This window comes from Gigantopelta aegis, chromosome 6 (assembly GCF_016097555.1).
Source record: "Gigantopelta aegis isolate Gae_Host chromosome 6, Gae_host_genome, whole genome shotgun sequence".
In the NCBI taxonomy this organism is placed as follows: domain Eukaryota; kingdom Metazoa; phylum Mollusca; class Gastropoda; order Neomphalida; family Peltospiridae; genus Gigantopelta; species Gigantopelta aegis.
The window spans coordinates 95,643,992-95,657,457 of record NC_054704.1 but is presented as its reverse complement, the minus strand read 5'-3'; the positions used below and the strand labels follow the sequence as shown (position 1 = coordinate 95,657,457).

Here is a 13,466-nt window from a genome sequence, read left to right as displayed (position 1 = left end):
GTAACTAAACACATTTCCAACACCTGTTTATGTCTTACACGCGTGTAACTACACACATTTACAATACTTAAACACCTGTTTATGTCTTACACGTGGGTAACTACACACATTTACAATGCGTAAACACCTGTTTGTCTTACACGCATGTAACTACATACATTTACAATACTTAAAAACCTGCTTATGTCTTACACGCGTGTAACTACATACATTTACAATACTTAAACACCTGTTTATGTCTTACACGCGTGTAACTACATACGTTTACAATGCGTAAACACCTGTTTATGTCTTACACGCGTGTAACTACATACGTTTACAATGCGTAAACACCTGTTTATGTCTTACACGCGTGTAACTACATACGTTTACAATGCGTAAACACCTGTTTTGTCTTACACGCGTGTAACTACATACGTTTACAATGCTTAAACACCTGTTTATGTCTTACACGCGTGTAACTACACACGTTTACAATGCTTAAACACCTGTTTAAGTCTTACACGCGTGTAACTACACACGTTTACAATGCTTAAACACCTGTTTAAGTCTTACACGCGTGTAACTACACACGTTTACAATGCTTAAACACCTGTTTATGTCTTACACGCGTGTAACTACACACATTTACAATGCTTAAACACCTGTTTATGTCTTACACGCGTGTAACTACACACATTTACAATGCTTAAACACCCGTGTATGTCTTACACGCGTGTAACTACACACATTTACAATGCTTAAACACCCGTGTAACTACATACATTTACAATGCTTAAACACCCATGTATGTCTTACACGCATGTAACTACACCTGTTTATGTCTTACATGCGTGTAACTACATACATTTACAATGCTTAAACACCTGTTTATGTCTTACACGCTAGCAACTACACACATTTACAATCCTTAAACACCTGTTTATGTCTTACACGCGTGTAACTACACACATTTACAATGCTTAAACACCTGTTTATGTCTCACACGCGTGTAACTACACACATTTATGATGCTTAAACACCTGTTTATGTCTTACACGCGTGTAACTACATACATTTACAATGCTTAAACACCTGTGTATGTCTTACACACGTGTAACTACATACATTTACAATACTTAAACACCTGTTTGTCTTACACACGTGTAACTACATACATTTACAATGCTTAAACACCTGTTTATGTCTTACACGTGGGTAACTACAGACATTTACAATGCTTAAACACCTGTGTATGTCTTACACGGGTGTAACTACATACATTTACAATGCTTAAACACCTGTGTATGTCTTACACACGTGTAACTACATACTTTACAATACTTAAACACCTGTTTGTCTTACACACGTGTAACTACATACATTTACAATGCTTAAACACCTGTTTATGTCTTACACGTGGGTAACTACAGACATTTACAATGCTTAAACACCTGTGTATGTCTTACACGGGTGTAACTACATACATTTACAATGCTTAAACACCTGTGTATGTCTTACACGCGTGTAACTACATACATTTATAATGCTTAAACACCTGTTTATGTCTTACACGCGTGTAACTACACACATTTACAATGCTTAAACACCCGTGTATGTCTTACACGCGTGTAACTACACACATTTACAATGCTTAAACACCCGTGTATGTCTTACACGCGTGTAACTACACACATTTACAATGCTTAAACACCCGTGTAACTACATACATTTACAATGCTTAAACACCTGTGTATGTCTTACACGCGTGTAACTACACCTGTGTATGTCTTACACGCGTGTAACTACATACATTTACAATGCTTAAACACCTGTTTATGTCTTACACGCGTGTAACTACACACATTTACAATCCTTAAACACCTGTTTATGTCTTACACGTGTGTAACTACACACATTTACAATGCTTAAACACCTGTTTATGTCTCACACGCGTGTAACTACACACATTTATGATGCTTAAACACCTGTTTATGTCTTACACGCGTGTAACTACATACATTTACAATGCTTAAACACCTGTGTATGTCTTACATGCGTGTAACTACATACATTTACAATACTTAAACACCTGTTTATGTCTTACACACGTGTAACTACATACATTTACAATGCTTAAACACCTGTTTATGTCTTACACGTGGGTAACTACAGACATTTACAATGCTTAAACATCTGTGTATGTCTTACACGGGTGTAACTACATACATTTACAATGCTTAAACACCTGTGTATGTCTTACATGCGTGTAACTACAGACATTTACAATGCTTAAACACCTGTTTATGTCTTACACGCATGTAACTACAGACATTTACAATGCTTAAACACCTGTTTATGTCTTACACGTGTGGAACTACATACATTTACAATGCTTAAACACCTGTGTTTATGAAAAACAGACTTTTAGAGTGTTGCCCTGTTTCAATCTTCAGCAGTGGGACTGGGACATGTGGATGAGGTCAAATTTCATCCGTAAGAGCCGAGAATGCATCATTCCAGACATCTCACGAACATATCACTTCGGCTCAAAGGGTCTCAACATGAACCCGTACTTTCAAGAAGTTTATTTCCAGAAGCATTCCTTCGTGAGATCATCCAGCGTCCACCTCAAGCACGTGGACAGGTAGTGTCTGGTTTTATGTTGCACACTAACAGTCTTGTTTGAAATTCTAACACTGTCACAGAGATCTTTCTGGGGGATCGATCCCTGTCTGTGGGCCCATTGGGCTATTTCTCGCTCCAGCCAGTGCACAACGACTGGTACATCAATGGCCGTGGTATGTGCTATCCTGTCTATGGAATGGTGCATATAAAAGATCTCTTGCTGTTAATCAAAAAGAGTAGCCCATGAAGTGGCAACAGCGAGTTTCTTATCTTAATATTTGTATGGTCCTTAATCATATGTCCAATGCCATATAGCCGTAAATAAAATGTGTTGAGTGTGTCGTTAAATAAAACCTTTATTTTCCTTTCTTTGTGGGGTTTCTTTGGTTGGTTTGTTTCTTAACATTTATTTCCAAAATTAGGCATGGGATTGGTGCCTGTACTTGGGTTAAAAGACACTAAAATTCATTGGAATAACCAGGATTTTATTTGAGGGTGGTAGTGGGGCAACCACATTGTTGACGAGTCGTGTTATGGGGCAACAGGTAAATATAAACAGTGGTGTGAAAAAAAGGTTTACAGTAGTAGGTACGCATTACACACTGGAATGGAAAATAAGATTATACAGTGTTATTTTCCCCAAAGCCATATTCATTGAATCACAAAAAACTATCAATGATGGGAATTTGGTTTTGGTCATTTGATTTGCATTTTATTATCAAATTACCATACTATTGAATCAGTTGAGAGTTATTTCCCTTAAATTACAAGGAAAATGGGAATTAAGGTTTTGACATTTGATTCCTAAGAAGATGGGTGTTCAGGATTATTTCAATTATTATTTATGATGTTTCACTGGAAGTAATATAATTTAATTTTTTCAGCATGAAGAAAGACAAATATGAAATAGTGGTCACAGATCTGATAAAGTCTGCACAAGTCTTAAATCACAGCATATCGCCCTGTAATGATACATTTATTCCAGATACTAAGGTAATAGTGTTATGGATAAATACAAAATTTGAGATGTACTATCTAAATTGCATGAGTGTGACATAATTAAAGATTTAGTATTAACTTAGTAGTGTTTCATAAGCACGGGCCTAGAATCTGGAAAGTATGAATAAGGAAACACCTGGTATTTAAGACCAAAATTCAGTTCACTACTAAAGTAGTTATATGCCTGTACAAAATATGTAATATGTGACACGTCAATTAATTTGTTTGTCTTTTAGACAGTTTATATGGTCTAAAAGACATTGTTTATTTTAATTGATTTTGACAATGTTAATATTACAATAGTATCCAGATTTGAAGCATTTTTTTAAATTGTACAATCTCAAATTAGCTCAGTTATCTAACCACACATATTGTTTCGGGTCTGTTGAGTTATATTGATGAATCTTTATTTTGTTTAATGTTTTCAGGATAAAGTATATATAATGTATATCTCAATGAAATCACCCACAGATTATAGCACGTGGAAAGCTATAGCTAAAGTAAGTACAATAAAATTTTAATACATTTGAAATAGCAGTAATTTGTGCATATTAATGAGTAACATACATGTAGTGTTTTAATTGAGTAGATTAATCAGATGCTTACGTATGATGACCAACAGGTTATTTTACTGTTGTATGTCCACTAAATTATTAATTCTTGTATGATAATGGCATATAAATATTTGGTGGCATTCAAAATGGTTTTGATTGTTACATATTCTTGACTAGTGAAGAATTTGTTATATTTTGCTTTTTATAAATGGACAAGTATAAATGATATCAAAAAGAATGTGGAATGTTTTGTATGAAACTGTTGGAGAAACTAATGAATATTTCTTTTTTGCATAATTTTTTATGTTAATTTTATTCCTGAAATGAATTGATGTTTGTGATGTCCTGTGTTTCAGTGCTATCACCTGTGGGATCTTGATGTTCGAGGATTGCATAAAGTAAGTACCACTAATGATAATATGACACATAAATGTGACAACTGATTAAAACATTTAAGAGCAGAGTTTTTAAATGAGATATTTCAGAAATATACTCTTAGTGATATTTAGTATTTCAGTGAGTCTTATATTTAACTTTCAAGTTTTTTGGTTTTATTGATATTCATCGTCTTTGTTCACACACAAATTTGTTTCTTCCAGTAACCAAAACGAATGTACTTTTTTTCATGATGGGGTGTTGTAAAATGATCATTCCCTCATTAATTTCATTTTAAAATTTATTTCACTTTTAAAATATTTTCTTTCAACATATTTCTGAAAGAAAATATTTTAATTAATGTTAATATTAATTCATTTTATTAAAAATAAATCACTCATACATATTGATAATTTCTTTGAATAATATATAATATATGCAGCTACTAAATCTAATGTGCCTGTTTGTCTTGCAGAGCATGTGGAGATTGTTTTTGAAACACAACCACATGCTGATTGTAGGTTGTCCAGCTTCGCCATATTCGTAAGTTTTTGTAACACAAATGTTGTTGTTTTTTTTTTGTTTTTTTTTAATATGAGACTGATTGGTGTCCTTTTGCCAAATATGTTGGAAACTATCGAACATGTCTATATTAAATTAATACTAATGTGCTAAGCCTAGCCTTTTGTAATATTAAATATTGTACAGTGGAGATCAGTTTATAGAATAAATCGGTTATTTGTATATCACTATGCTAAACAAACATAGCATTAGACCAATAAAAATGATACAGCATAATCGAATAGTTTTATAAACATATATTGGTTATTTGCATAAAAAAACCTCCACAAATCTGCACATGGAAATTGTGCTTTGCCAAGTAACCGTCTTTCACTTCACACAACACATTTGCCAGCCCTAACAACAGCTGTTAAAAGTCATTGTGTTATTTCCAGCAATAATTAGCATCAATAATATTGTTTTAGAGCAATGAATTAACTAAACTTGCTGTCCATTTGTACAGGCTGAAACTAGAATCTGCACCTTTAATTGTGTAAAAATCTGTTAATTGTTTTAAAATCTCTATACATTAATTGTGTAAAAATCTCTATACATTAATTATGTACAAATCTGTACGTTAATTGTGTAAAAATCTGTATACTTAATTGTGTAAAAAATCTCTAATATGTTAATTGTGTAAAAATCTCTAATATGTTAATTGTGTAAAAATCTCTATGTTAATTGTGTAAAAAATCTCTATACATTATTTATGTAAAAATCTCTATACAGTGGACTCCGTCTAAACCGGATTCTGTGTAATCCGGATCTCTGCGTAAACCGGTCCATTTCTAAAGCCCTGTCCAGCTACCGTTTATCTCTTAGGTATAAATCTCTGCCTAATCCGTATTCTGTCTACTCCGGACTCCGGATCAAAAATCAAGAACGAAAGAACCGTTCATGTATTAATTACCTCTGTCTACACCGGATTGGGATTTGACTGAACGACGGGCTGCTTAATTAGTTGAACAATGATCGTCAATTGCCAAGTAATCAGGACGCCATCGCAAGATTAAATACGAAATGTAATCGCACTCGTGTGAAGGTTACTCTTATTGCGGTAAGCCGTTAGATCAATCGGATTAATATTAGTGTGTGTGTGTGTGTGTGTTGATATCTAACTGATTTCACTCATGAATTCGGCATGTATAAATATATTTTCTTGTTTAGAATATCAATGTCTGTATATTCAAGGTGTTTCTGGTTGTGTTAATAATTATAAGAAGCCCAAACTGGATTTTGTATTCAAATAATTTCGTACGTACGAAAAAATAATGTTTAGGAAATAAAATGAAATTTAACCTAGTACAAATATTAGAACGACCTGAAACACGTTTAATATGCAGCCACTAATATATATGCAGAAAAATATATTTGATATGTAATTGCAATCGTTACAATCCATGGGTTCAAATGTCATTGTTGATCGCGAGTTGTCGATCATTCAAGAACGATAACTCTGGATGAACTCTGTCTAAACCGGTCCTCTCTGTAAACCGGACTATTTCGACGGTACGAAGTGAGTCCGGTTTAGACAGAGTCCACTGTACATTAATTGTGTAAAAATCTCTATACGTTAATTTGTAAAAATCTCTACACATTAATTGTGTAAAAATCTCTATACATTAATTGTGTAAAAAAAACGTCTATGTAATCCTTAATTTATTTCAGGGAATTTAAGCCAGCCGATATTACACCAATTTATCTGAACTCTACCATTGGACCATTGAGATAGCGGCTCATCCAGTGGTCAACAGAGTGATAGCTCAATCACTTAGGAAAATGAAGCTCAAAGTGTCTGTGATGCGTTATTTGTGGGCAGTGCCTCATGCTGGCCATGCCATGCGTTATTTGTGGACAATGCCTCATGCTGGCCATGCCATGTGATATTTTGTATACTTACAAATCATAGGTGTGAATGAAAGTTGGTCAAATCATTCTCACGCAAGTATTTAACATAATTGTTATGTAAATGCTGTTACATATTTTAATACATATTTTATCAAAGTGGGTTTTTTATAAATTATCACAAAAATGTTCTTTATGTCATTTTTTATTGATAATTTAGCTGGGTTTTTTATCTTTATTTTTCTGACCTTACTAAGCACAGATTACAAGAAGAAAAGGTTGGGTTTTTTGTCTTTATTTTTTCTGACCTTACTAAGCACAGATTACAAGAAGAAAAGGTTGGGGGTTTTTATTGGGTTTTTTTTATAAAGTTTCTTTCACTTTCTTTTTCATATTTTTTTATTTTTTTTATTCAACATGTTCTTTATTGAATATTAATGTTTTTCTGGCTATTTTGTGGAAGTTGAATGTTTTAACAAAATTTACTATATGCAATTATGATGTCTTTAGAACTTTGATTTTTATGTGTAAAAGTTGCTAGTCATTGATAGAAATTGTTGAATAAATTCCTATCAAGCAGAAATTGGTGACATTGGAGAACTTGGATTATTTTATCCATTATTTGTTCTTGTCATCAACATTTTACAAACATAAGGCAGTTTTTACTGAATTTATTACCGGTATTGCATTCAACATTGGAGAAATCAAGTCACATGGGTAGTTTTAACTTTTATCCATGATTTGTTCTTGCCATCAACCTTTTCACAAAGATCAGTTTTATATTGAATTTGTGCTTGTGTTCAACAGTTATCAATTGATATTTTTAATACAAAAAAGAAAATTAGAAAGCACTGCCATAATTGTACCACTGCTGGGCTCACACTGGAAACAAAGTTTGTTTAAGCAATTTTAAAATATACATGTATAGAGTATTTCCTTGATAAGCATTAAAATATGGTTAATTTAATAAAGATTGCATTAGCCATAGACTGAGCCTGCATTGAATACTAGCTATATTTATGTCACTAAGCTATTGTCTCAAAAATGTTGGGGGTTTCTTGTTTTTTAAAAAAGGGATCACAAAAATTGATTTTTAAAAAGCATTTTCTAAAAACCAAACTCAACATTTCCTGATACATTTATCTTTAAAATGAGCATCCTAATCTACTACATTGTATTTATTTGATTAATAACTGTTTATGGTTTATTCAGGTCTTCTGGAATTTTCATAAAATCCACTAGCCATTGGGCAAAGCAATAGTAGTTATTCACTAGCCCAACATTGAATATCACTAGCCATGGAAGTGGGGCTACCATAATCTATGCTGCATCTACTTGCTGTAATGAACTTTATAACTGAATGTTTAGTAGATAAATGTTTTAATATTAGTTTACATGTAGGTTAACAGGGCTCAAAGCTAACGTCTCTTTACAGATGTTTTATTATGATGTCAAGAGACTTGTGTTTAGGATTAGAGCACAAATTCCTTTTGTCTGTAATCCGTATGCATACATAATCCATAATGCATGGAGTACAAAGATGTATAAATGGAATCTACTCCACCTAAATGCATAGAAAGTGATTGTTATGATTTTTTATATGCATATGTATTATGAAAAAAAGGAATTAGTGTCTTAATAGATAATATATCTTAGGATATTATACTTCGATTTCCACAAACCGTTGTTCATAGATCTGGAGATTATTTCCGTCCATATTCCATCCATACATTGTACTTACATTGTTACAACAGGTGCAAAACGCTGACTGAGGTAAACATGGTTTAATGTGGGGGTTTTGGGGGTTGTTTTTTTTTTTTTTTAAATTAAATGTTACTATCACCAATGTTTTTTCTATCATTAGCATTATTGCCAGTCATAGACATATTGACAAGAATTATATTGTTAGTGTTACTCAGTTGTATGTATCGGTGTTATTGCTCGCTGAAAGCTCCTGGAGGGTAGTACCATTCAGGATTCACACCTCCCTCACCTTCCCCTCCCCACCAATTAAAATCCTGACTACACCACAGTGCCCTGAAACAAAATGTTCATTTGTTATATTTAATATCATAATATATTACATATTTAAAATAACTGATATACATCACATAATGATCATATATATATTTTAATTTCTATGTAACCGTTTGGACGTGTGTCAACATGTTAAACACTTGTAGATATACCGAACAACAAAAGAATCGCGAATATTAATTTAGTTTTCTTCAGTTAAAAGGATTCAGTCAGAACCCTATTAGTTTTTGTGTCTATTAAATTTATGAAAATCTTGTGATTATTTTAAGTCCATTTTGACACCATTTGCTGAATTAATGTTAAAAAATATAGATATATTACAATATTCATGCTTCTTTTGTTGTTCAAGATATATGCATATGCATGCTCAAATAGTTATTTATGTAGTTGTATGTGTCTGCTTTCGTTATTTTCATGGTTGTGTTATTATCTTTAGTGCATAGGGTCACTGTTATTTTGTGTTATCATCTTTAATACTACAGGGTCACTGAAGTCATGGCTGTAGTGTGGCAACTCTAGATGAGTTGGCATACGAAGAATGGTTTCCTTTTTTACGATACCCTTACATATTCAATAGCAGATTGCTCACCTCGGGTGTGATGGATTCAAGAATCAGTCATCTTTAACAAACTGTTTTTTCCCCTGTTACACCTAATTCCCCACGACTGGTACATAAGAGCCGAGATATGTACTGTCCTGTCTGTGGGTAAAACAACTCTGTTGACAGCTTGCTGCTTGCTCTCTAGAAGTCTATGATGACAGCAAACTTATTTTCTTGTTAAGACACTAAATAATAATGATTTAAAAATGTGCTGAGGTGTCATTAAACAAATATTCCTTTCCCTTTCTCATGGTATGTGATGTCCTGTCTTGGAAAAATGTAGGGGTTTTCCCAAACCAGAGGCATACAATAGCCATGATTAATAAATCAATGTGCTGCAGTGATGTTATTAAACAAAACTAACTTATCTTTTTCCTTAAATATGCAGAAAGTATCATATATTCAGGAAATAATGTAAAATAAACTGTAAACAAAGCTCAGAAGTTATCATATCTTCAGTTAATGATGGAAAATAAAAGATAGGACCTGTTCTGACATAAAAAAAAAGCTCACAAGTCATCATATATCTGCGGTGATGGCAAATAACAGGAAGACCTATTGTGCAACATACATGTACAAAGAAAAGCTCAAATTTGAAATGTTTTGTCTCTTAATATAAGTGGATTAGACATGTTCTGATGATCCATTATAATAGGAAATTGATTGGTTGAGCTTCACCGATATGATCATGAATTATAAAGGTTAATAATCGACTGTCGTCAGAAATGTTCATTGTAATTTCTCCTACAGTTTAGATGATGGAATTGATGTCAGTGTGTTTGGTATTGGGTTTTGTTTTCATGTGTACATAAAGAAAATGGATAAGGAACAGCTGTTAACGGTAAATATGAGAGAAATGTAGCGTCTATTCCTGTGAACACTACAACAATTCAAATCCTTCTTACTCACATTATTCTAACCGATTGTGTAATCACAAGTTGATCAATTGTTGCAAAACTGATTAAAAATATGATTCCCAATTCTAAAATGGACATTTAAAAAAAACGGCCTCAGGAAGATTAAAAATCTTGCCTTGTGATCAATGCTTAATGTGTTATTTAATTTTTGAGCCATAAAGTAGCTACCTCAATTTTTTTTTATGTTTTATCTTTAAACAGTCGTATAAACCTGTAGAAAGGAGAAACTGGTATTATCTTCCATGGAATTTTACAGAAAAATGTCTGCCAATATAATATATATGATCCTACGTACTATCAAATCAATGGCACAGACCCTAGTTTTAACTCGTAAAAATTGACACTAAGTTTAGTTAATCTACAAACAGAGTGAAAGAAGAGAGTGTGATGTTAAAACCAGGAATATCCTTAAACAATAGACTAGAACTCGAATCAATAACTACTACTTCTCAAACGCACATGTGTTTTTAAAAATATGAAAAATGCATTTTGTGGTATTAGAAACAACAGGATGACCAGAAACACTTCAGTTCTACACAAATGAATAATCTAAACAATAAAATATAAATAATGTTTGATTTCAGTGATCATAAATGGCTCTAATGGTGAAAAATATGCCTTAGTGTTTAAAAACTAGGATCTGTCTCTTTAATAGTGTAGTCTTTAGGGTTGAAGTTTTTTCTCACAAAGTTCACTGCTAAAAAATATTTTTATTTTCTTTAATTTTTAGTTCCAGCTCTATTTAGTTTTGAATTCATGAGGTATTCAAGGCATAATTATCCTAATTTGATTCTCACAACTCTATATATACAAATATTTGTATATTTTCTGTATTATTATTTTTTTGCTATCAGTTTTACTATTGGCTTTAATACAATATGCATGTTTGCCATGATCATCTGATAGCATGTTACTTACTTTATAATTTACTTTATATGCTTTTTGTCTTTGTTTTTGTATTTTTATTTTGCATATTTTATGTTGTCTCGTTACATTCTTAATTGTAAACACTAGTCATTCCTTTTAAATTGTTCAAGTATTACTGCTTTAGCTGTATATCATGTATGTAAAACGGAACCAAACAATAAACACATAGCCAAAACATCATGTCGGAATTTATTTATTGTCTCCAGTGGTGGATCTAAGGGGACCCCAGAGGCACAGCCTCTCCCCCCCCCCCCCATCCCTAAATTTTGCGACAGTTATATTTATATTTTATTTTTAAATTTTTTAGTTAGAGAATCCGAGGAACCCCTTCATTAGGGCCCCCTAAGTGGATTTGTTGGATCCACTACTGGTCTCACCTTTATATAGCTATTATTTTTATGAATGGTGACGGCGAAAGTGTCGACCTTAGGGTTTAAAGTATCACATTTATATGAATTTTTTCACTAAACTAAGTTCGTTGATAGTTGCACAGATGGAGGTTCATCGCAGTGCACAGAACGATGTTATGATAGGCGAGACGGTATTCCACGGAATTCTTCTTAGCTTTTGTAGTGAGACTTGATGCTGGTAGGTACTGGGTGTGCATCCTGGTACTGGTTTCTTTTCATGGACAGTATTTCCATGAATAAAAACCAAAAGACAAAATTTAATATATAACACGTGCAAAGTAAGGAGGATAACTCGTGTAGCCTTAAAATGATTCATTGTTAAAGGAATAGTTTTGAGATAATTAGACTCTATGAATTGGGACGATGCCTAGCCTGACCACTAAAACCTGTCAACAGTTTAGCAAATGAAAAACGCATAACTTCAGAATTAACCAAACTGCCACGATAATTCCTGCGAACTGGAACAAACGCAGTAATTTAAGAATCCAGGGAAGGCAATTTGTTAGATCAGCCTGACTTGGCAACGATAATGTCTTCGATGAAACTAAATGTCGCGTGCGTGTGTGTGTGTGTGTGTATATATATATATATATATAATAATAATAATAATAAAAAAAAAAAAAAAAAATCCTCGTAAATTAATTTCTACCCCAGGCTCCGTATTCATAAACGTACTTCAGTCAATGTATGATACCTAAATACATACCTAAAGTACATAAATAAGTATCATACATTGACTTAAGTACGTTTATGAATACGTAGCCAGAGAGATGCAATAACTTCTCCCATTCTTTTGTCTCGCTAGACTTCTTGATGGCTTCAGTGATCGTCGGTATATAAAAGTAATCTTCACAGGTTGCTGCAAGACGAAGCGGCTTTGAACACCAAATCTGTCTGTACCTCTCGGTCAAAAGCATCTTTTACACTTTCAATCATGCGAATGACTCCTTTCAAATATCTAAAATTCCAAATTTTATTTCTTTAATGCCTGTTTTATCAAAAACAATAACACCAAATTTAAATAAATCGGTGGTAATTTGATGATATGTTGATTATATATAAGAAGAGTATAACTAGCTGTGAGGGATTAGCAACTTAACCGGTTTACTTGCAAATCACCAACTGGGGCCTAATTAACCAACTCGCAATCTCGCAGGACAGTTGAAAACGACTATGGAGATGAAATCGTACTGATGTACTTCTCCTGGATAATTTAGTGAAGCCATCTCGGTAAATACTAAGTAGATATAAACTATGTAAAACCTCTCAATATCCTGCACGGAGAAGTATTCCCAGGCGTCTTTGTGGCTACAGGGGCGGGACGTAGCCCAGTGGTAAAGCGTTCGCTTGATGTGCGGTCGGTCTGGGATCCATTCATGTCGGTGGGCCCAATGGGTATTTTTCGTTCCAGCCAATGCTCAACAACTGGTGTAACAAAGGCCGTGGTATGTGCTATCCTGCTTATGAGATGGTGCATATAAAATATCACTTGCTGCTAATCAGAAAGAGTAGCCCATGAAGTGGCGACAACGGGTTTCCTCCCTCAAAATCTGTGTGGTCCTTAACAGAACAGAACAGAATTTATTTACACTCTGGCCGTTCAGCAACAGCATAGGAGGGCTACATAATATAA

General features: G+C 33.4%; 1 protein-coding gene across 1 annotated transcript in view; it reads left to right on the top strand.

Annotated features, from left to right (window-relative positions):
* The window catches only part of LOC121374924 (protein O-linked-mannose beta-1,2-N-acetylglucosaminyltransferase 1-like), a 54,594-nt gene extending 42,991 nt beyond the window's left edge, over positions 1 to 11,603 (top strand). The window contains exons 17-22 of the mRNA XM_041502065.1: positions 2,436 to 2,626; positions 3,492 to 3,600; positions 4,035 to 4,106; positions 4,517 to 4,558; positions 5,011 to 5,078; positions 6,765 to 11,603. Of these exons, the coding sequence (XP_041357999.1) occupies positions 2,436 to 2,626; positions 3,492 to 3,600; positions 4,035 to 4,106; positions 4,517 to 4,558; positions 5,011 to 5,078; positions 6,765 to 6,828 (546 nt within the window). The 3' untranslated portion in view covers positions 6,829 to 11,603. The remainder of the gene's footprint in view (positions 1 to 2,435; positions 2,627 to 3,491; positions 3,601 to 4,034; positions 4,107 to 4,516; positions 4,559 to 5,010; positions 5,079 to 6,764) is intronic.
* The last annotated feature ends 1,863 nt before the right edge of the window (positions 11,604 to 13,466 follow it).